The following is a 23,725-nucleotide window of genomic DNA, read 5'->3' on the forward strand; positions in this document are numbered from 1 at the left end:
ACCTCCTCCTCCGCACCCCCTGGTTCTCAAGCATGCATTTCCACCACCCCTGCTCTGACACATATCCCTATCCCAGCTTCACGGCTTTCCATCCCATTTTCCAGAGGAGACCCGGGAATCCCCATTCCAGACCCCGCCCACCATCCCCACCTGCTTCAGCTGAAACCCCAGAGCCCCTGTCATCATCTCAGACCCTGAAAGAGTGAGTGATGCCTCTCTCATCACAGGGCAATGTAGGAGCAGGGCGGGTGGGGCAGGATGCTGGGGTGGGTGGAGCCAGGGGGCCACTTCCTTTCCCCTTGGGGCCCCTCCACCAGTCTTGCTTCAGGAGTTGGAGCAGCCTGGTCCCAGCCCTGTGCCCTTATCCACTGAGCTGGTAAGTGGTGTGGCCTGGTGGGGCAGGGGCTTCAGTGGAACTGGGAATGTGCCTCTGGCTTGAGAAGACCTTGATAGATAAAGGGAAAAGAGGACGAGGAGCCATTGGGGCTGAATGGGGACAGCGCAGGCCAGGAGGGGGTGGCTGTTGCTGGAGCGGGGGCTGCCAGCGCCCAAGGGGGCCTATGGGGTAGATTCGATGGGGGAGCTGCCAGCGTCTTGTTATTTCTGATACTAATAAAAGCAAGGGTGGAAAAAGCCGTTGAACCGCAGAGTTCGGCCCGGCAGGTGGCAGGGAAGTGGGCAGGAGGGGAGGGCCTGGCTAGGTTCTCCCCCGCCGCCCCCAGCTCCTTATGTATTCTATTTCTTCAACTTCCCCACCCTCAGGTCCCAACTCCTGCTCATGCCTGTTGCTTTGGAAATGATCCTGCGTCTCCTCCTCTTCGGGAGTGTCTGGACCCAAAACACAAGCTCAGAGTCTCCAGATGGCACAATTACTTTGCAGAAGTTGGAACCCACAGGGTCCTCTGTTTCTTTGGTCTCAAATATCTATGAGACCACAAAATTCAACTCAATGACATCTAATTTTGCAACAACCGAGGTCGCTACGACAGATGACAGCACTGAGCACAAGATCTTCCCGCCTTCCTCAACTCCCTATACAGCCAATGAGGTTTCCTCTCCTGGGACTTCCATTGCTGCCAGCAGGGGCCCTCCTGTAAATGAGTCAATAATCTCCCACAAAGATTCGGCCAAAAAGTTATCAATGCCCCTGGAAATCTCTAATGCAACCAGTATACCTGCTGTCCCAGTAATGAAATCTACAGGATTCCACACTACGACTGGTGAAACCATGGCAACTAGCCCTCTGGAGACCTCCAGTGGGACCAGTGGACCCCCTATCACCACAGCAACTAGCTCTCTGGAGACCTCTGATGGGACCAGTGGACCCCCTATCACCACAGCAATTAGCTCTCTGAAAACCTCCAATGTGACCAGCGGACCCCCTGTCATCATGGAAACTAGCTCTCTAAAGACCTCCGAGGAGACCAGTGGACTTCCTGTCACCATGGCAACTACGTCTCTGAAGACCCCCATGGGGACCAGTCGCTCCCCCATCTTTGGAGTAAAAATATCCAGCCCAACGTCCTCCACAAGCATAAGCAGTAGGTCCTCCACAAATTCAGGTTGGGGGACAAAGGGCACCTTGCTGGTAGCTGTGCTTGTGGCCCTGCTGGTGGTCATTGTCCTCGTGGCACTACTCCTGCTGTGGCGCCAGCGGCAGAAGCGGAAGACAGGAGTACTGACACTAAGCAGGGGTGGAAAACACAACGGGGTGGCAAATGCCTGGGCTGGGGTAGCCCAGGTGTCTCATGAGGAGGCCGCGACAATAACAGAGGGAGTGTCTGGGGGTAACAATGACTCTGGGGTCCCCCAGGGGGAGGTGTCTGGCCAGCGGCCCACACTTACCACTTTCTTTGGTAGACGGAAGTCTCGCCAGGGCTCCGTGGCGCTGGAGGAGCTAAAGCCTGGGCCAGCCCCCAGCCTAAAGGGGGAGGAAGAGCCACTGGTGGGCAGCAAGGATGAGGCTGCGGAGACCTCTACTTCTGATGGGCCAGAAGAGAGAGACGTGGAGGCCCCTTAACGTTTGAGAATAATAAGACTGGAGTTCAGAATCGTTCCCGCTTTCATCACCTTCCCTCCTGTCATCACATCCAGCCTCATCATCACCCAGCATTTTCACCCAGCACCCTTTGGATTTTCACCCAGCATCTTCACCCTGAATCCTCATTCAGCTCTTCTAGCCAGCAGCCCATGCAGCACCCACACCCAGCGCGTAGATCAGGGCTGACACCCACTGAACCCTTGTAGATTGAATGAACGAACTTTCCTCATCAACCCCTACTTCTCCCCATCACATTTTCTCCACATTTCTGTCCTTGAAACCAGCTGCTGAGTCTCCGTAAAGGCCAAACTTCCTTGACTTACGTTTTCTCAGAGGATTCCCCAGGAATACCAGAGTCTGGGAAGAAGAAGGAAATGGCAACCCAGCAAACTCTCACCTTAGGATTCCTCTGGAAAGTACATTTGGCCCCATGGATTACGACAGTCCTACTGGCTCAGCCCATGAACTGCCTTTAACTCCAGGCCCCAGTGCTCTGTGCTAGGCCATCCTGGAGCATGGGCTGGGTGGTGTCACCCAGCTGTGGTCTCAGGTGTGTCTGAGACAGCCCCTGGACCCTAGGCTGGCCCACGGTCCCAGCCACCACATTCTCCCCCAACTCTGGACCGAGGCAGCCAGAGGCTTCAGCTGTTTCTTCTCCCAAGAGCACAGGTGAGAAGAGTTTCTGGGCAGATGTAGTTCTTAGAAGTCTCGGCATCTGCGTGGGTCCACTCATGCATTCAGTTTGTGTGCAAGAGGCGAGGACTTGGTGATGCTTGTGAAGGGCAGTGGCGAGTACAGATTGGTGAGGGGGGGGGCAGGAAGGGCTGCAGAGGCTGAGGAGACGCCGCCCTCAGGAGGTGCTGAGAACATAGGTGCCCTCGTCTTTGCCCCGATGGGGCGGAGGTGGAAGATTTAATTCCGTCTGTGGCAGGGCTTGACAGAAAGACTGCATGTGTGACCAAGTGTGTTCTTCAGCTCAGCCGCTATGTCCCTTCCTCAAAGCACCCCCACACTCCCCCCCACACTCCCCTCCCACCACTCCCCAGCGCACACACAAGAGTCCCAGGTCTTGCTGATGCTGTTACAAGTTTAATGTGTTTGTCTATATCCCCTCTTCCATTCTACAAGGAGGGTCAGTGAGAGAGTGAGCTGTGACAGGCCTCCAGAACCAGGGGCATCCCTGTGGCTCTGGGATGGAGAGGAGGGGACAAGACCCAACTGTGCTGTCTCTGAGACCAGCCCAGGCCAGAACCCAGGGCACCGCATGGACCAGAGGCCGTTGGTATTTCCCCAGGGCAAAGAGGAAATTTGCAAAGAGGAAGTTGTTGAGTCAGAGGAGCAGTGGATGAGAGCAGATGCATTGACCTACAAAAGGAGAGGCCACGGGACTCCATGAGAGCGTGACTGCCAGGTGGTTTGGATTGGAGGGGACACCAGAGGCTGGGAAAGGGCCCCCAGGTGGGTCAGTTCATGGGGGTGTGGAGGAGGGGTGAGGAGAGAAGGGGCGGAAAGTGGCCACGGATCCGCCCGGAGTTCTGCCACCCATGCCTGGGCGAGCTGGGGTGGAAATCCAGCCTTCACCACGCAAGCCTGGGCGCCTTTTCTTCTTCTTTCTTGGACGTGCCACACAGGCACAAGTGGTCTTAGTTCCCCGACCAGGGATCGAACCTGCACCCCCCACCCTGCCCCCGGCCAAAATAAATAAATAATAAAATGTTGAAAATACTAATTTTGTCCTGACAGTAAAATAACATTTTTCTTCTTTTGCAAAACTACCAGCACATTCTAGTTTCTTAAATAACAGGATTCTCTCTCACACACAACCATATACAGTGTATTATTCTTCATCTTATATTTTAAAATGCATGTTTCTATTTTATTTTCTAAAGTACACATTAAGATCACGGTTACAAATACAGCTTTGTCATCCAGTGCAACCTCCAGATGGAAGAAGGATTTGGATGGGGACGGTCTTGAGAAGTCTATTAATATAATTCACTTTTGCAGACAGGAAAAGGGCCTCAGAGCATGGTTCTATGGACATTTCATTTCTGAAAATGGACATTTACGCCTCATTTTCCTCTGCATCCGTATTTCTGCTCCTGTTCTGGGGAGGTTGGGGGTTGAGCCATTAGCCATCAGAAAACCCAGGGTATTTTGGAGACCATCTACATGTCCCCAGCAATGAGCTGCCAATGGGTGCCTGTGTGCCTTAGCCCCCTGGGGTGCTTAGCATCTGTCTGCCCAGCTAGTGGCTTCAGGACAGCCTAGCTGGACCATGCCCCAGATCCCCAAAGCTGCCGGCCATGGAAAGGGCCACATACTCACTCCTGCGTTTGCGCACGCTCTGCCAGAAGCCTGCGCACCCCCGTCCTGTCCCCCCCAACACACATTTTGACTTCCCGCCAAACTCCTCTCAACCATCATGATGTTGTTCAAATGTCACTGCCTTTGCGAAGCCGCCTTTGCTTCCTCCATCCCAAACAGATAGAGTATTTCTCCTCCACTCTTACAGCACCTTGCGTGACAGTACAAACAACTGGACTGTAATCATGTGAAGGTGTCTCCCATTCATTAGGGTGTAGCACCTTCAAGTCCACCTGTCATCTTTGTGGCTCCAGAGGCCAGAGCCTGGCATGTCTACCTACTATGTGTTTACTGAACGGAGAGGTAAATGGATTAATGAATGAGCAAACAATGGTTTTCAAGTAAACCATGGCAAGGTCAGACCTGTCCTTTGAATGAAACTGGCATCCAGGAGCATGGCCTGAAGGCAGTGGGACCTGAGATGGAAGCATTAGTCTAGTTCAAGTTAGATAGAGTGGGAGTCTGGCCTAAGGTGAAAGAAGAGGTCAGGCTTGAAATATATTTATTCAGAGAATAAGATTTTTAGAACTAATTGACTATTGAGGTGATGGGGGAAGAATGAGGTTAGACTCTTAAAGTTTCTATCTTGGAAAATGGAGGAGATGCTGACATCACTATGTGGAAATGCAAAGAGGTGAGCAGTCTGGGGGGAAAACATGAGTATTTATTTATTTATTTATATTTTGGCCACACCGCGCGCTTTGCAGGATCTTAGTTCCCCGACCAGGGATTGAATCTGGGCCACAGCAGTGAAAACGCTGAATCCTAGCCACTCGACAACCAGGGAACTCCCCATGAGGGGTGTTAGAAGTAGAGGCCTGGAAGTTGCAAGGGAAGTCAGAGCTGGAGATATAGATTAAGGAGTCATCTGATGTTAGATAGCAATTTAAATAACGGCATTGGTGGATAAATGCATAAACTGTGTAGAATGAGAAAAGGAGAGAGCTGTGGAGAGAAGCTTCATGTGTTAGTCAGGGCAGGCTAACTGCTGTAACAAACAACCCCCAATTCTCAGGGGTAGAGCTCAAGAGAAGCTTTTCCCTTGCTTATGTAACAATTTAATGTTGGCATTTGGAGGGTGACCTTCCATGAGGTCATTCAGGGACCCAGACTCCTTCCATCTTGTGGCTTTGTCATTCCCAGGGAGGATCATGGGAAGACTAGAGCGACATGCATCACTTTTGCTCACATTCCATTGGACAGAATTCAGTCATATGGTGGCCTCCATGCAGAGGAGGCTGGGAAATGTAGTTTAGCTTGTGCCCAAGAGGAAAAGAGGAACAGTCCCGCCACACTGAGGGGACACCACAGTTTGAGGGCTGCCTGTAGGAAGAAGGACCTGCAGGAAACAGAAAAGAGCCTTTAGGAGAGAAACCAGGAGAAAATGACGTCTGGGGGGAAAAAGGGAGAAATAGTTTGGAGAAGGGCTGTCAGGAGCTGACCTGGACTAGAGTGAGGCAAGCAAGGCAGTAAGGTGCAAAATGGAGCTTGAGAGTGAGGCCTTCTTCAGTTTTGTGCCCCAGGACCCTTGCTTGCCTCACCCAAGTCCAAGTCCTGGCAGGGTCACATGCTGCAGAGGCAGAAATGGGAGAAGGCTGGGAAGAGGCCAGTGTCTGGCAATCAGTGGTCCCAGAGACTTCAGCAAGTGGTTCTGATGAAGAAATGGAATCCCCAGCACTTCTGGGACAGGAACTTGCCTGAAGTCACAGTACAATAATGGGCAGTTTCCTGGTTTTCTTGTTCAAAAGCCCGGCTCTGATCTACTCAGGGCCCTTAAAGTACCTTGGGAAGAAGGAAGAGAAGGAAAGTGCCTATTTGTTGAGTTTCTACTCTGTGTCACCCGCAGAGTTTTTTCACTTGATTCTCAGTTGAAGCCATGAGGTTGGTATTATCCCATTTTACAGCTAAGGAAATGGAGGCGCAGAAAGAGGTAAAGAAGTATTTGAGATAAAAAAGAATGGAAGTAGGATTTCCCCAGTGCACCATCAAAAACACTCTCCAGCCATCACAGGGAGCACACCCTGGGGCAGGGTCAAGGAGGTTGGGTGAGTGGAGAGAACAGGGCGGCGGCTCAGAGAGGAGAGGACCTCTGAGATATGTGACTGAGTGTCCTGGAGGCCAGAGGGAGCCCCAGAGAACCAGGGCAGGGCTGGTCAGGGCTGGTCAGACCGGCCCCTCCCCCTCCCCCTCCCACCCCACCCCCTCTCCCAGTCTCCCGCCTCTCCAAACACTAGACCAAGCAGTGGGCACACCAGTCGGCCAGCTCCAGGCTGTCATGGACCCTGAAGGTAAAGAAGCCTCTCAGACCTCTCTCCCCTGTATCCCTACATCACCACCTGCCCCTCTCCTGCCCATCACCCATCCCATCTTATCTCCGTCCCCATCCCCCCCCTTCCCCAAGACCCAGTCTTCGCTGGTCTCTAACTACTCTCTTACCCCTCCCCCATCTCCCTCCAACCTCTCTGAACCCAAGCACTCCTTTCTGCCCTGCAAAGACCTCTTCTCACCCTTCTTTATTCTTCTACGATAGGTCCCCAAGTGAGCTCTGGGGAAGAAAGGGGCTTGAGCCCCAAGAAATTCAGGGGTGGCCTGGAGTAGGCCACGTCTCCTGGGGGCTGAAGGGGCCAGGCAGTGGGAGGCTGGACCTGGAGCAGCTCTGGACTTTGCCCCTCACTAGCAACTCCGGAGGAGTGAGGCAAAGTCCTGTCCCATCTGCCTCGGGGTGGGGGAAGGGAGCCTGAGTCCTGTGATCCCAGTGATTCCTGTGCATGTGGGGAGTGACGTTGTGAAGGAGGCTGGATGCAGGATGATACGGGCCAGGCTCTGGAGTCAAAAGTCTCCTGTTTGAATCCCGGATCCACCAGGAACAGACTGTGTGTCCTTGAGCAGGTCACCTGATGTCTCAGAGCTTCATTTCCTTGTATTGCAATATCTGCAAAATGACAGTAATAGTTCCCTGCTCACCAGGTTGGGGATGTGGGCCGGAAATGACATGAGCATGGAGGGCTCCCTGCAGTTTCACCTTCCCCTCCCCAGGCTTCTCCTTCCCCAGCTCTGACCTTCCTCCCCTGGTCTAGGGCTTCTGCTGGCCCCATACCCAGCCCCTCTGGCTTGGCTGTGGAACCAGCTTTTGGGGGTCCAGACTACTTCTTGGTTTAGAAATGATCTCAGAGTCAGAGCCTGGGTTCAAGTCCCATCCCTGCCACCTGCTAGCTGTGTGACCTCAGACAAGATGCTTAGCCTCGCTGTGCCTCGGTTTCCTCATTGATCAAGTGAAAGCAATGTATTCCTTTGGGTTGTGGTGAGGATGAAACGAGATCATATACGTCAAGCGCCGGCACAGAAATCACTCAGTAGTTACGCTGGAGTCACATCCATCACTCCAGTCTGCCTCTCCAGTCCTGAGCCTGCCCCAGGTTCCAGTTCCATTTTGGGGACATGTCCCTGGCGTGTCAAAATCAAAGTCCTCCCCTACACCAGTTCCATTTCCATTCGTGCCTCACCAGCCTCCTACTCGGACTGGAAACCTCAGGGTCACCTTTGACAGCTCACTCTCCCTTGAACCCCAATATCCAGACAGTTGCTGCATCCTATGGATTTACCTCCACGTCTTTCTGTTCCCACCTCCCTCTGAGGGAGCCTTCCTCTGCCTGGCAGGCTTCACGCACGTGATGACACTGATGTTTAACTCTGGGCCAAGCCAGAAGTGTTGGCTCTGGGATCACTGACCTGCGGGAATTAAACCAGGAGGGAGTAGTCGAGTCAGGGGCTGAGGCAAAGGCTGGGGACGTGGGACAAAGGAGGGGCGAGGACAGAGTTGGGGCAGAAACAGATGGCAGGCTGGTGGCCAAGGTGTGAGGGGGCGGGGCCAGGTCTGGAGGCATGGTGTGCAGGGAGCGGTCCCCTTACAGATGCCCTTCCCTTACATTTTACCCAGACTCACTGCTTCCTGGTCCAGGCTGTTGCAACAGCCTTGCAACTTATATCTTTCAAAAACGCTAGGCACAACTTAAACATTTAAACTCACAAGTGCATTTTTGATCAAGTGACTTCTGATCAAAAGTCTTACGGATTTTCCATTGTTTATTGAACGAGAACCTAACTGTTTCCTATCATTCAGGGCCTGCTCAGTATGGCCCCGTCCTACCACTCAGCCCTCTCTCTCGCTACCCTCCACGTGCAACTTCGCCTACATATACCCCAGGCCTCCCACTGCTGGGCCTTTGCTCTCTCCCATTCTCTCTGCTTGGGGGGCCTTCCTCTCACCTGTCCAATGCCAGCCTATTCTCAGAGCCAACCTTCCTGAACCTTCTCTTACTGCTCTTGTACCTTAACGACAGGTCATCTCTCCTTGCTCTGAAACCCTGTAGATCATTTTACCACTTGTGTGATGGGCAATCACATCTGGCTCTATTTGGAGGTCATTTCTCCTCTCTAGGGAGAGAAGGGGAAAAGGAAAGAACATTTATCTGGAAGCTGGGGTGCTAACCAGCCTCTGTCTCCCTCTGGTGTTTGCCAAATGGATCAACAAATAAATAGATGGGAGAACAAAATTGCCTGGGAGTCAGACACCTGGGTTCAAAGGCATCTTGCTGGGCATTGGCTCAGGCACTTGACGTGAATCGCCCATTCCCTTCTCGCTGTAGCCCTGTGACTTCCTCATGAAACTGACTCTCAGAGAGGTTAGGAAATTGCCTAAGGTCACCTGGCATGTAGGTGATGGAGCTGGGATTCAAACCAGGCGTTTCTGAACCTCCAACCCAGGCTGTTCCTACTACACCAGGGACAGAGCCCTGGATTCTTGGGTGTGGCTTGTAGAACTCTGTGAATAGTGATATAATAAATATATAATAATTTTAAGTATAAGTTTGTGCTCAGTGTGGTGAGGTTGGGTACATGAGGGGACTCTGGGGCCAGCCCGCCTAGGCTTCTGATCCTGCCTCCACACTTCCCAGCATGTGAGCTTTGGGCAAATTACTTGCTTCTTCAGTGCCTCAGTTTCCTTATCTGTAAAATGGAGATAATAATGGTACATACCTTATGAGGGTTGTTGTGAGGATTAAATGTGTTAATATATAGAATATGCTGGGAACAGTGCTTGGGAAGGACCATAAAAGTGTTAGCTGTTATTATTATTACACATGATGTCACTCCAGATTCTATTATAGACAAGTGGTAGCAGGCACCAGAGTTTTAAGAAAAACTTATAAAGGCAAAACCTTTAAAACTGACGTCTATCTATTTAATTATTTTTCCTGTAAATTGGGGAAAACAATCATTACTTGGTTTTAGCTGGAACACTTTGTCAGCCTCGTACAACATCACTGTTGCTGCAGGCACAGGCCACATGGTTACACGTGGTTACACATCAAATTAAGAACAAAAACTTGTGATCTTTGTTTTAGGTGCATTTGCAGACCCTGACTTTGTGCCCGTCCATCAAAGGCATGAATAAGTGTTTATTAAATGACTGAAGGAAGGATGCAGGGATGGAAGTTCTGATTCTGGCCCAGTCTCTCCCGGGACAGAGCCACTGGCCAGTTAGGGCAATATAGAAACATGGTAAAAGTCAGTCAACAATCCAGACAAGAACGGCACAAGTGCCAGTGGGGGAAAAAAATCTTCAAATATTCTGCCAGAGTCAGTTTATCTATACCTTTTTACATTATTTGTAAAGAGACAAATGCAGGAAATTTCCCCAGATGCTTTGGATCCCCTCAAAAACAGAGGCACCAATTTTAATAAAATTCTGGAATAACCAATTAAGAAAGGATTGCCTTGAGAGATCAAGGTTACACCCCACAGGGTAACACTGTAATCTCTGAAGTCCAGGCACCTTGAGAGAATATTTACATATAACAACGGCAAGAATAAAAAGGGGACAGGGCGTTACAGCTGTTTCCTCTGTGCAGCCGCTTCTCCTCAGGCAGCTGCAAAAACAGCCCCACTCCTCTCTGCAGTTCCTTTCTCGACAGTGGCTAATTAGGAGAGCCTTTATTTTCAAAGCTACCCACAGGAATCCCTTTTGTTGGAAATGCACAAGAGAGTTGGGGCCTAAAGAAAACCAGATGTATTTATTTTTCACGAACATTCTGCATTTACAATAGGCGATCAGAACAGCTGATCTTGCCTAAGTGGGCAAGAGAGTAACCCCTGGGTGAAGGCTGTGTGGTTCTAAAACCACCTTCTATGTGTGGACAGGGAAGACCAGGGTCCACGTCGATCATTTTCTTTTCTCTTTTTCTTTAATGTTTTGAATGCTTTTTTTTTGGGGGGGGGTTGTTTTTTTGCCTCGCTGCATGGCCTGTGGGATCTCAGTTCCCCAACCAGGGATAGAACCCATGCCCCCTGCAGGGAAAGCACAGAGTCCTAACCACTGGATAGCCAGGGAATTCCCATTTTCTAGCTCTGCTCTTTAGGTAATTTCCCTTTGCATTTCTGAGCCTAGGTTCTCTGCCTCCAAATGGCCTTTACCATGAAGAAGGACAGGTAGGATTTGTGACATCGTATATATAGCAAGTGCCCGGCATCTGGTAGGCAGCAGTGTGTGGTAGCTATTGCTCTCTTCCTGCGGTTCAGAAGCTCTCAACTCTGCTACAAATTAGAATTAAATTACCACATTCCAGACCAGTTATATCAGAATCTCTGTGGGTGGGACCCAGACATTGCATTTGGCAAGGCTCTCCAGATAATTCCATTGTGTAGTCAAGGTTGAGAATCACTGCTCTATTCATCCTAAAAAAACTTTCCTTGGGACTTCCCTGGTGGTCCAGTGGCTAAGACTCCATGTTTCCAATGCAGGGGGCGTGGGTTCGATCCCTCTTCAGGGAACTAAGATCCCGCATGGCATGCGGTGCGGCCGAAAAAACAAAACAAAACAAAACAACTTTCCTTGACCCTATCTTAAGTGAGGGCCCTCTCTCTCCTTTTCTTATTTACCTATTTATTTTACTTTTTTATTATAGAGAATTTCAAACATACACAAAAATAGACAGAAAAGTATGATGAATCCTCATGTACTCATCATCCAGCTTCAACAACCACCAAATTTTGGCCAAGCCAGTCCCATCCATACCCTTTTTTTTTCTTTTCTGTTTTTTTTTGGCTGTGCCACACAGCATGCGGGATCTTAGTTCCTCAACCAGGGATCGAATCTGTGCCCCCTGAAGTAGAAGCTTGGATTCTTAACCACTGGACTGTCAGGGATGTCCCCATACCCTTTCTAATTTCTACCTTCCAAGATTACCTTAAAGTAAAACCAGCTGTCAAGTCTTTTCATACATAAACATCTCATTTTATTATTTTTTATTATTTTTAAAAGATAAGGACTTTTAAATAAATAATTAATTAATTAATGGCTGCGTTGGGTCTCTTTTAAAATTTTTATTTAATTTTATTTATTTATTTTATTTTTGGCTGAGTTGGGTCTTCGTTGTTGCGCACGGGCTTTCTCTAGTTGCCGCGAGCAGGGGCTACAGTTCATTGCAGTGCGCGGGCTTCTCATTGAGGTGGCTTCTCTTGTTGTGTAGCATGGGCGTTAGGCGCTCGGGCTTCAGTAGTTGTGGCACGTGGGCTCCGTAGTTGTGGCTCGTGGGCTCTAGAGCACAGGCTCAGTAGTTGTGGCGCACGGGCTTAGTTGCTCCGCAGCCAGGGCTCGACCCCTGTCCCCTGCATTGGCAGGCGGATTCTTAACCGCTGCGCCACCAGGGAAGGCCCAGGACTTTTCCTTTTATCACAACCATAACCCACTTCAAAAAAAATTTCCTTAATGTTACCAAATACCCAGTCAGCATTCAGATTTTCAGTTGTTTCATAAAAGTTCTAATTTGGTTTCAATTTGTTTGTTTGAAGTAGTATCCAAATAAGATCCATACATTAGTTTTTCCCCAGCTCTGCCGCTGGTTAGTATGCATTTTGGACTCTTTTAATCTTTTGTTTTCCTTGCAATGTATGTGTTGAAGAAATTAGGTTATCTTCTGGAGAGTTTCCTATGGTTGTACCCCGTGGTATAGTTTAACATGTTCCTCTGTCTTCTGGTTTTCTTGTAATTGGTGGTTGCGTCTAGAAGTCTGATCTGACTCCGGTTCAGCTGTTCTGGCAAGAGTATTGCATACGTTGGGGGATGTTCTATCAGGAGCACCCAGTATCTCGTTGTCTTTCTTCTGATGCTGGCTTTTGATCCAATACCTGGATTCACTGGGTTATTAGGGTTGCAATATAGTTTCCTGCCTTTTGGCAGAGCACTGGTTCTTGTTCGTTTGTTCAAGTGGACAATTCAAAGCTTTTTAGTAAATTTATTGTGTTATGCCACCATCATCATAGACCATTTCCATCACCCCAGTAAGATCCCACGTCATTTAATTTCCAGCCCCAGACCACCACTGTTCTGATGTCTGTCTCTCTTAATTTGCCTTTTCTGGATGTTTCATATAAACGGAGGGATACAACATATGGTCTTGTGTGAACATTGGTTGTTAACCTTTCTGTGCATCTGAATCCCAGGTGGAGCATTTCCAAAACCTGGAGGCATGGGAACCACCCCGGAAAGGTTCTGATTCAGTTGATCTGGAATGCACCTGAGCAGCAGAGTTCAAAAAGCTCCCCAGGTGATTCCAACGTGCTGCCCAGGCGGGGGTGGGGTGGGGGGTGGGGGGAGTCCCTGCTTTCTCAACTTCTGCGGAGAGGAGTTGTTCATACCCCTCCCCCACTTCCTCACCTCCTGTCTGTTCCTTGACCATGACAATGTGGCTTCTGCCCCTACCACAAGGCATTAAGACTGCCCTGGCAAAGCCCTCCCAGGGGCTAAGTGCAATGCTCACTCTCAGCCTTCTTCTTCTCCTTCTCTTTTCTCTCTCAGCCTTTCTTCTGCTTTGCTTCTGCTCACACCCTACTTGCAACCCTCTTCTTCCAGACACCCACTCCCTCCTGGTGGGACTTCTGTTTTTGACAGCCACGCCTCTGTGTGTCCTTCAAATCCTGGTGTTTCCCATAGCCCTCCTCTTTCACCCTGCCCTGGTGATCTTACCCACTCAGTGACCATCTGCACATGCTCATGGCTCCAAATTCTCCATTCCTCACCCCAAATCTCCTCTGAACCCCAGAACATTCTTCTACCTGTCCTCTGTGCACAGCCACCCACGTTTCCTGATGGCATCTTGACCTTAACATCTGCAAGACCAAAGGCATTCTGTTTATTTATTTATTTATTGGCCACACTGCGTGGCTTGCAGGATCTTAGTTCCCCGACCAGGGATCGAACCTGCGCCCGTGGCAGTGGAAGCGCAGAGTCCTAACCACTGGACCTCCGGGAAATTTCCCCAAAGTCATTCTTTTTCCCCAGCTCTGCTGCTCTGTCATACGCTCTGACCCTCCCGGAGATCCAGTTTCTGTACCTGTAAAATGGGAATGAGTCTCTGTGGTGAGTTCCAAATGAGAGAGTGTCAGGGAGCTGAGGTGCCTTCGACTGGCCAGGGGCACACCCCGTGCGGGTTGCTGATTGCCGCCAAACCCCTCCTCCTCCCCAGCCTACCCTGAACAATTCCTTATGTCAGTTTTCAGCTACCCAGGATGGAAACCCCAGCCTTCTACATCTTATTAGCTGCCAATTCCAGTAGATTCTACCTTAGAAAAAAACTCTCCCATTTGACCCTGCTTGCTCTTCCTTTCATTACTGCCCCAATTCGGGGCTTCATCAGTTTCTGTCTGGCCAATCGCCCCAGCCTCCTTTTGTCTCCCAGCCCATCTCCATTTGGTGGCTGAAGTGACCTTTCTAGAACAAAATCATAATCATATCATTCCCTCATTTAAAATTCTGTGATGGCTCCCGGGGTCTGTCCAAATTCCTCAGGTAATTGGTTTAGTCCCTTTTTCATTCTGGCCTCAGGCCCAAGACATTTCTCCCATAAATCCTACTCAGCACCCCGTCACCTCCTCGCTCTATTTTCTTGCTTTTGAACCTTGAACACTTGCTCTTTCAGTCCGAAATGTCTTGCCCTCCCTCTTCCCCACCCCCCCACCCCTGCCTGGCAAACATTACTCATCCTTCAAGGCCACTAAAACTTCCCCCTTCCCCAGGGACATTTAGTCATTTCTTCCTCTTTGCTCCCACGACTCTTGGTAAATGCTTCAGTCATCTCGCCAGCAAACACACCTACAATGTTCCTGAAGGCTTTGCAAATATTAACTCCTTTAATTTTCATAACAAGCCTATGAGGTGATCAGTGTTATTATCCCCGTTACAGTTGGGACAACGAAGGCCCCCGAAAGGTTGAGTCTCTTGCCCAAGATCACTTAGCTAAAAGTGACAGAGGCAGTATTGGAACCCAGGCCGAGTGGCCCCGGAGTCTGGGCTGTGATTCCACAGTGCGGCCTCTCTGCTCAGAGAACTATCATCAAACACTTAGTATTAAACTAAACAATATGAAATTGCCAATATTTGACTGTTGACCTATACAAGCAGCACATTTGTCTGGGTCAGCGTGCTAGGCACTTGGGATACAGCAGAAAACTCAGTGGACATTTTGGCCCCAGACAGGAAACACCAGCAGAGGATGACACTGGGGGATGAACAAGGAGCTGGGTGAGCATGTGACCTGATTTAGGGGGTCTGTGAGAGCCCCCGGCTGAGGAAGTGATATCTAATAGAAGGTCTGAAGTTGAGTGAGAGGTGAAGGGGCAGTTTGGGGTGAGGGTGAGGAAAGGGACTTCTAGGAGAAGGCTCAGCCTTGGAACAGCATAAGTGAAGGCCTGAAAGCTAAGAGAAAGAGCTGCTCTCTCTGTTACCTAGCAATGAAGACCTGGCACAGAGCAGGTGCTTAACAAGGATTTATCCAAAGAATCAATGAAAAATGGAAAGAAGTCAAGAGAGCTGGTGCTAATACAATGAAAGTGAGGCTTTAAGCAGGGGAGTGATCTGCTTAAATTTCTTTTTTTAATGGTTTGATTTTAAAGTCAGGTTTAATGAGGTATAACCACAGACAGTAAAATTCACCCTTTTCTGTATAAAGCTCTATGAGTCTTGACAAATGCATCAGTGTTATAGCCACCATCACAGACAAGATCTAGACTAGTTCAATCACATCCCAAAACTTGGTGCTGCCCGCTTTGCAGCCAGCCCCTCCGCCCCCCGCTCCCCAGGCAGCCACTGGTCTGTTTTCTGTTGCTATCTTTTTTTTTTCCTTTTCCAGAATATAGTCATACAGATGGACACAAATAGCATGTCACCTTTTGAATCTGGCCTCTTAGAATAATACATTTGAGATGTGTGCTTATTGGGTATATCAGTAATTGGTTCCTTTTTTTTATTGCCGAGTAGAATTCCATTGTATACATGCATCACAGTTTGTTTATCCAATACTCACCAGTCCAAGGATTCAAATTCACTTTAAAAGCAAACAGTGAATCTAAAAAGAAAAAAAAAAAGAGTGGATATATGTATATGTATAACTGATTCACTTTGCTGTACACCTGAAACTCACACAACATGTGAATCAACTATACTCCAATAAAAATTAAAAAAAAAAAAAAAGCAAACATCACGGCACCTGATCTGAATGGAGTGGGGGCCTTTGCATCCATCTCTGCTGTTCGTTCACTGGCCTTTTGCCTGGCGGGACCGTGAACGGTGGAGGCAGGGACTATGTTTTTCTCCCTATCACCGACTTTGTTCCCAGCATCTGGCCCACAGCTGGCTCTGAGTGAGAATGAAAGCCACGTGGGGCAGCTGGGCGGGAACTTGGGGAAGGAGAGTCAGGTGCGATAACTGAGGTCTGTGGCTGCTGGTGGGGCACAGGCTCTTGTCTTTGGGGAGGAAGGGCTGGACAAGAAGGGCCGTCCTTCTGAGAGCAGAGCAAGCCAGAATGTCTGGCCTTAACTTCAGCTTGGAGCAAAAGTGGGGGAAACAAAACTAAACTAAATAATCCCCCTTCACATGCTATCGAATTGTCTACCCCTCCCCCGGGCAGCGAAGCCCACCTATGGCACCGCCCACGAGGCTGCAGGTCTTCTCTTGGCCGACAGATGGCGATGTTTCACTGCGCCTGAGCTCGGCCTCTGCGGTCACCCCATTCATTTCAAGAGGCAGCGGCCCATCAACATGGCACGCCGGCGGGAAGGACCTCAGAGACCACCTTGTCCTTAACACTTATATTACAGGCAAAGGGCTCACCCACACTCCTGAAGCTCTGTCTCGCAGAGCAGGGGCTCAAACCCAATTTCCCCGTGCTGTTTCCTCCTTATACAACCCCATCTCTAGAGAGGTGACAGTTTTTTGAAACATCAAGTGAAGGAGAGGTTTTCAAGCTAGAGGGCAAAGGTGGAGGAACAGATGGCCATGGCCACAAGGCCTGGCCAGTCTCGCTCTGCTGTCAATATGCTGTGCGACCTCAGCTGACTTGCCTTTCTTCTCTGGTCCTCAGTCTCCACATCTGTAAAAAGCTGAACTTCCAGCTTTAAAATTCTTGGTGCTATAGAGAAGGCAGGGAAGGGAAAGACACACAGCTTACATTCTCCTGAGGGCTTCAGCTAGTAAATAACCGATCCTTCTATGCAAGGCAGACAGAAAGGCGACAGAGTGGCTTTTTAAATTTATTATTTTTAAAATAAATTTTATTTATTTATGTATATATGTATGTATGTATTGGCTGCGTCGGGTCTTCCTTGCTGCGCGCAGGCTTCCTCTAATTGTGGCGAGCGGGGGCTACTCTTCTTTGTGGTGCGCAGCCTTCTCATTGCGGTGGCTTCTTTTGTTGTGGAGCACGCATTCTAGGCGCGCAGGCTTCAGTAGTTGTGGTGCACAGGCTCAGTAGTTGTGGTGCACGGGCTTAGTTGCTCCGCGGCATGTGGGATCTTCCCGGACCAGGGCTCAAATCCGTGTCTCCTGCATTGGCAGGCAGATTCTTAACCACTGCACCATCAGGGAAGCCCAGAGTGGCTTTTAGGTGGCTGCATTTCTCTTCCACTGGTGAATAGCTGTTGGTCTAGCACTAGGTTTACCAGATAAAATACAGGGCACTCGGTTAAATTTGAATTTCAGATAACTGACAGATAATTAAGAATAAGTATGTTCTAAATATAGCCTAGAATATATTTATACTAAAAAAACTTTGATGTTTGTCAGAAATTTAAATTTAACTAGATGTCCTGTATTTTTATTTGGTCAATCTGACAAACTTGTTCAGCCCACAAGGCCCACCCAGTGCCTCAGCCCCTCTCCTGGTACCCCCAGGTCTTCACCCTGATTGGCTAGTGCCCAATTCAGCCTGTTGTTAGGTATTTTGACAATCACCCCTGACTACCAGAAAGGCAGCCAAAATGTTAACACTGCTCTCTTTCTTTCCCTCCCAGGCCTGGCGCTCCTGCTGCCCCCTGCCACTCTGGCCACCTTGGCAGAAAGCTGGCTCCGAGAGGACTGCCCAGGCCTCAACCACATGGCCTTGGTCACGGGGGCAGCCCCCTCACAGGCGGTGCTGTGGGCCAAGTCCCCCGGGGTGCTGGCTGGGAGGCCCTTCTTTGATGCCATCTTTGCCCAAGTCAACTGCCAGGTCTCCTGGTTCCTCCCCGAGGGATCAAGGCTGGTGCCTGTGGCCAAGGTGGCCAAGGTCCGGGGCCCTGCCCACTGCCTGCTGCTGGGGGAGCGGGTGGCCCTTAATATGCTGGCCCGCTGCAGTGGAGTTGCCAGCGCTGCCGCTGCTGCTGTGGAGACCGCCAGGGGGACTGGCTGGGCCGGGCACGTGGCAGGCACGAGGAAGACGACGCCAGGCTTCCGGCTGGTGGAGAAGTATGGGCTCCTAGTGGGCGGGGCCGCCTCCCACCGCTACGACTTGGGAGGGCTGGTGATGGTGAAGGACAACCACGTCATGGCAGCCGGTGGTGTGGAAAAGGTGTCTGTCTGTCCAGCTGAGCCCCTGCCCTGGCCCTGCTCCAGCCACCCCGCCAACATTGCCCTTCCCCTTACCAGGGACCCCCAACCACTCCCTGGAAAATAGTGATGGCCTGGGGGTTGGGGCATGCAAGACTCCTTGACCCCTCAGTGGTTCCATCTGTAAAATGAAAGGTTGGACTTGCTTCTTCACCAGCGTTCTTCTGCTGGTCGGTATGATATTCAAGGGAAAAGGACGAACTATTGGGAGCCCAGTGTTGGGCAGGTCACTCTAACTCCCTGGACCTGTTTCCCGTCTGTGAAAATGTTCTTGAAGACCCTTTCCAGTCTTAATATTCTGAGTCAATTGAACTCAGGTCCAAATGCCAAATAGTGCTGAATTTGGCCATTTTCTTAACCCACAAAAGTGGTAATTTCACGTGGTTTCACCTAATATGTGAGAAGCCATTTCGATGCCTGGTTTCCTCATTAACCCCAAGCTCATTATCCATCTGGAGCCTTTCGAATGCCGGTCCCAGCTCACTTGCCCAGGGCCGGGTGCCACCCGTTCTCACTCTCACCCTTGCCACCTGACAGGCGGTGAGGGGGGCCCGGCAGACCGCCGACTTCTCCCTGAAGGTGGAGGTCGAGTGCAGCAGCCTGCAGGAGGCTGTGGAGGCGGCCGAGGCAGGAGCAGACCTCGTCTTGCTGGACAACTTCAGGCCTGAGGTGAGGCGGCATCTGCTTCCTGGGAAGGGGAAGGGGCTGGGGCGGGGGCTTTCACCTCTCGCTGGCTTGTGTCCCGCAGGAACTGCACCCCACGGCCGCGGCGCTGAAGGCCCGGTTCCCGAACGTGGGCGTGGAGGCGAGCGGGGGCATCACGCTGGACAGCCTCCCTCAGTTCTGTGGGCCCCATATCGATGTTATCTCTTTGGGGATGCTGACCCAGGCTGCCCCGGCCCTCGATTTCTCCCTCAAGCTGTTTGCCGAAGGAGCCACTCCAGTGCCCTACGCCCGCCTCTCCTAAAGCCAAGGAGGCTACACTGGCGGTGGGATAACACGGTTTCATGCGACTCTCACGATTTCACTTCTTTAAGTCCAGTGGCCAACAGAACACTCTTGAGTTAGCCTGGGCTAAAGTCCCAATCTGGCATGTACTGCTTGTGGGACCTCGAAGGACTGACTTCACCTCTGCTCACCTCAGTTTCCTAATCTGTAAAATGGGTCTAGCCAACCTTATGGATTTCTTTGGATGATAATTAATGCAGAGTAAGTGCTTAGTAAATGTTAGAAATTACCATTATTGGGCTTCCCTGGTGGCACAGTGGTTAAGAATCCACCTGCCAACGCAGGGGACACAGGTTTGAGTCCTGGTCCCACATGCCACGGGGCAACTAAGCCTGTGCGCCACAACTACTGAGCCTGTGCTCTATAGCCTGCGAGCCACAACTACTGAACCCACGTGCCACAACTACTGAAGCCTGCGTGCCTAGAGCCCGTGCTCCACAACAATAGAAGCCACTGCAATTAGAAGCCTGTGCACCGCAATGAAGAGTAGCCACTGCTTGCCGCAACTAGAGAAAGCCGTGCACAGCAACAAAGAACCAAAGTATCCAAAAATAAATAAATAAAATAAAGTTATTAAAAAAAAAGAAATTACCATCATTCATCTGTTCTAAGAAGCACTTCTTTTCCCCCACACACTGAAGTCATATTTGGTGTGTGGGAAAATATGGTGTAATCAAGGGTGTCTAATGGTCACTGTCAGCCAGGCATCAGTTGTCATGTAGCCGTGTGGCCTGTGCCTGTGGCTTGTAGATCCAACATGATAACAATTTATGTGGAAATAAGTCCAAAAGAACTCTTTATATAAAATAGAAATTGTAAGTGATAAGAAAGCACTGGTTTGACAATTTTCTTTTTGAGTAATAGTATGTGTGTTTTACAAACAATGGCAGCTTATATTTGAGGATATGTGACACCCGGTTTGATGTTCAGCTGGAACATTACACTTGGTTGATGCCCATGTTGTACTGGTTACTAAGTATTTCACCTCTTGCCTGTGGCTGCTGTTACCACCTTTTTGGCTGGAGGTGAGAAACCTGCTTATTCCTCACTCCTGGGGTCCCAAACAGACTCCATCACGCATCCCTCCCAAAATGAAACCCCCATTGGGTGCTGAAGGCCCTTAAGGATTTGGTTCCATGGGGATACCATTAGTTAGGAGAGGTACAGAGCAGCTGGGGCCAGAGCCAAGGTCAGTTAGGGAGTAAGGGAGGGTGGTGGGGGTCCGTGCTCAGACGTCAAACTTCCTTCCATGTTGAGTCAGGACTCAGAAGTCTAAACAGTGGATCTAAATCCAGTCCCCCAAATATGCATACACACACACACCCCTGAGGTCTTGCCCACCTGTGTGGCCCCTCCTACCCTCACCTCAAGCCTATGGTTCGCCTCTCTCTAACCCTTCTGGGTGGATCTGGGAGAAACCAGAGCATGAGGGCTTCCAAGGGTGAAGGTGGTCCCCAAGGTGACTCCTCCTGGAAGGGCTCCAGTCTGGAGCTGCCTCTCCCCTCCCAGAACCTACTCTCTCCTCTGCCCTTTGCCAGGAGGAGAGAAAAATGGGTCTCATCCACAGAGGTTCCTCCTTCAGGGGGAGTCTGGGGGTGCCAGTCTGCCTTGAGGGAGCTATTCTACCCCTTTGCTCCTTTCTCAACCTTGGAGACCAGCGACGGGCCAGGGGCCGATGAGCTACCTCAGATGTGAAAGCTCCAGACCGACCAAGACCTTCACCCTTCAAGCACCAAACATATGGTGAGGAGTTCCCCGGACTCCGTGCTTTCACTGCTGAGGGCCTGGGTTCAATCCCTGGGTGCAGCCAAAAACAAAACAAACAAAAACCCCACAACAACGCTGGGCAGAAGTGGACACTGTGTTTGGTGATGTCCTGAACTGAAGGGGCCATTCTCACAGGACACAGCCCAGAGATGCCACCTGGGGCTGTACCTGTGCTCTGTAATACACACCTCCACCCCGGGGCCCTCCTGTCCTCTCTCCAGGGAAAACATGGACAAGCTCAGCTAGGCAGCCTTCCCTGCTCCAGGGAATTTAGATCTCTGAGTCCCAGCTCCTCAGATCTGAAGGGGAATTAACTGAACCTTCAGAGAACTAGGGGCACTTCTGGGTGTCAGGACAGGACAGGGAAGTGGGGATCCAGGAAGAGCAGGGAACTGAAAGGCAAAACCTTTGGGATCCAGGAGGGAATCAGAGCCTAGTAGAGGCGGAAGGGAGATGTGTAACCAGGAGTCTCAAACTCAAATGCCTCTAAGACCCAAGCAGATGTGACAGATGGGGGAGGCTAGAATAAGACATAGGGGCCCATGTAGCCAACTGGAGAATGCAGGCTGCACCCACAGCATCCCAATTAAGAAAGGAAAAAGCAAGCTCCCAGGCTGAGTCTCCAGCTCACCCTTGATCACAGAAATGAACCTGCCCTACAGGAAGATCTCAGATTTGAGCCCTGGGTGGGGATTCCCTCACCAGTGGAAAAGAAAATGGATCCTGGGCAGGCAAAAGCAATCTATGCCCTCCTTGCAGGGGATGGATTTCCAGGCAGAGGAGACTGCGTGGGCAAAGGTTCAGAAGTGGGAAATGGCTAGGATTGTTTGGTATAAGATTTGAAGCGGGGATCAGGAGAGGCGAGGTGACTAGATGCTGGGCTGGGTCCAGACCACAAAATGGTAGGTCAGAGGACTTGGACCCTGTCCCGAGAACAGTCGGATTGAAGCTGGAAAGTGAGATAAGCATATATGCAGGAAGATCTATTTGCGGGGGCCGGGGTGGCTGCAGGCAGACCAAGAGGAGGCTGATGCAGCCACTCAGAGGGCTTGAATGTGCGTCACGGCAATGGGTTGGCAAGAAGGGAAGGTAGGCAAGGGAAACAGCATCTGCAAAAGCTCAGAGGGCAGATGGAGCCTGATGGGTTCAGCGCAGTGGGAAGAGTTGGGTGTGGCTGTGAGGGTGGGGAGACGGGGGCGGGGAGTGGCAGAAGAGGAATCTCACGTTTCACCTGGTGTCTATCTGGCTACACTGCCTTCTTGCCTGACCCGCCTGGGACTAGGCGTGGACGATTTCCCCAGGCTGCCCCACATGCAGTATAAAGCCCATGCCCATTAGAGCAAATGTGCCCATCAAATCAGGTGCAAATCAGGTCAGCATGTAACGCATCATCACGACCAGCTGGTGGGTGAGAAAGGAACACACATTTGACCAAGGGCTCTTGCTCAGCACGTGTAGGTCTCTTTCTCAGTTAATGCTGGTGAGGGCAGGGATGTTAGTGTCTCCATTTTACTCATGAGGAAACTGAGGCTTTATGAAGTTAAGAATGCTGCTCAGGGTCATAGATCAATAAAATGGTGGAGCAGGATTCAAAAATAAGTATTTGTTGAATGTCTAATATGTGCCAGGCGCTATTCTAGACACTGGATATACAACAATGAGTAAACAGTGAAAAAGCCCTGTCCTCATGGAGTTTATATTCTAGTGGGGCTCTGTAGGAGCCTGGGGGTGTGGAGTGGGGAGGGGAGAACAGACAATGAAAAAAATAGCTAAGAATACCATCAAATCCCTTATGGCCACCAGAGGACACTTCAGTCACACCACCTTCCAATCTCCTCTGATTCCATCTTCCTTCCAGGTTCCAAAGACATTAGCCAAGGAAGCTATGAATAGTGTAAAGCATCTGCTCAAGAAGGAAAGCTGAGGAGGGGTGTGCAGCAGTCTCATCTTCCACCCACTTTTCCAGCTTCATCTCCTCATCAGATCCCCATCCAACCGCCCAAGGTATCTCAGTGACTTCAAGGCCCTGTGTACTCCGGAGACGACCAAGACTCATTCACTCACCAACCCATCCACCCCCCACCCTCACCCTCCTGCTAACATTTACCCACCTGCCCACCCCTCTTCCACCTATCCTCTTGCCCACCCACCCCCGCCTTGCATCCACCCATCCCCCTTCCCACCCCTCCACCCACCCACCTACTGGGGTACTCAGTCTAGAGGGTCAGGGAAGACAAGAGGTCAGACCGGGTTGGCAGCGTCAGTGAACTCAGTGGGCACGAGCTTTAGTGAGCCAAGGCCAGTGAAAGCTGAAAGCATTTAAAAACGGCAAGACATTATGAGCAAACCACACTATATCTGAAAAAAATTCAACTTTGGACCTTTGAAAAATCCCACTGTGCTATTATGCGGTGTTGACACGTATACTAATTTATCGCTAGCCCTTCAAGACAATACAGTCGGTAAAACTCCATAAATGTTTCAGTACCTCCGTACTTTGTTCTAATCACTTCCTGAGGAACAGAACATTTTGGCAGTTAGTAAGTAACTGCTTTTAAGACCTGCTTTCTGAGGCCCAAAGTAACTCAGCTTGTAAGACCAGACTACAAAGATCTGAAGAGAAT

The 23,725-nt window shown here is 50.3% G+C and overlaps 2 protein-coding genes across 2 annotated transcripts; both read left to right on the plus strand.

The window, feature by feature from the left end:
* Positions 1-258: 258 nt before the first annotated feature.
* On the plus strand, positions 259-3,728 carry SPN (sialophorin; the record flags this gene model as incomplete). Its single annotated transcript, XM_082644120.1, is given in 3 exon segments — positions 259-279; positions 282-376; positions 763-3,728. Coding segments are annotated over 3 exon segments (1,374 nt in total). The 3' UTR covers positions 2,021-3,728.
* A 2,926-nt stretch (positions 3,729-6,654) lies between these two features.
* QPRT (quinolinate phosphoribosyltransferase) lies at positions 6,655-19,996 on the plus strand. Its single transcript, XM_082645366.1, has 4 exons — positions 6,655-6,696; positions 17,753-18,288; positions 18,864-18,995; positions 19,075-19,996. The coding sequence occupies exons 1-4, from the start codon at positions 6,684-6,686 to the stop codon at positions 19,291-19,293; spliced, it is 900 nt and encodes a 299-aa protein (XP_082501492.1). The 5' UTR covers positions 6,655-6,683; the 3' UTR covers positions 19,294-19,996.
* Positions 19,997-23,725: the final 3,729 nt, after the last annotated feature.

This window comes from Mesoplodon mirus (assembly GCF_964341445.2).
Source record: "Mesoplodon mirus genome assembly, chromosome: 15".
In the NCBI taxonomy this organism is placed as follows: domain Eukaryota; kingdom Metazoa; phylum Chordata; class Mammalia; order Artiodactyla; family Ziphiidae; genus Mesoplodon; species Mesoplodon mirus.

What these genes read in the sequence shown, in the direction of transcription:
- QPRT (XM_082645366.1), top strand. An exon ending in CAGCCGGTGGTGTGGAAAAG is followed by an intron (nt 18,289 to 18,863) that starts GTGTCTGTCTGT and finishes GCCACCTGACAG; the next exon opens with GCGGTGAGGGGGGCCCGGCA. An exon ending in TGGACAACTTCAGGCCTGAG is followed by an intron (nt 18,996 to 19,074) that starts GTGAGGCGGCAT and finishes TGTGTCCCGCAG; the next exon opens with GAACTGCACCCCACGGCCGC.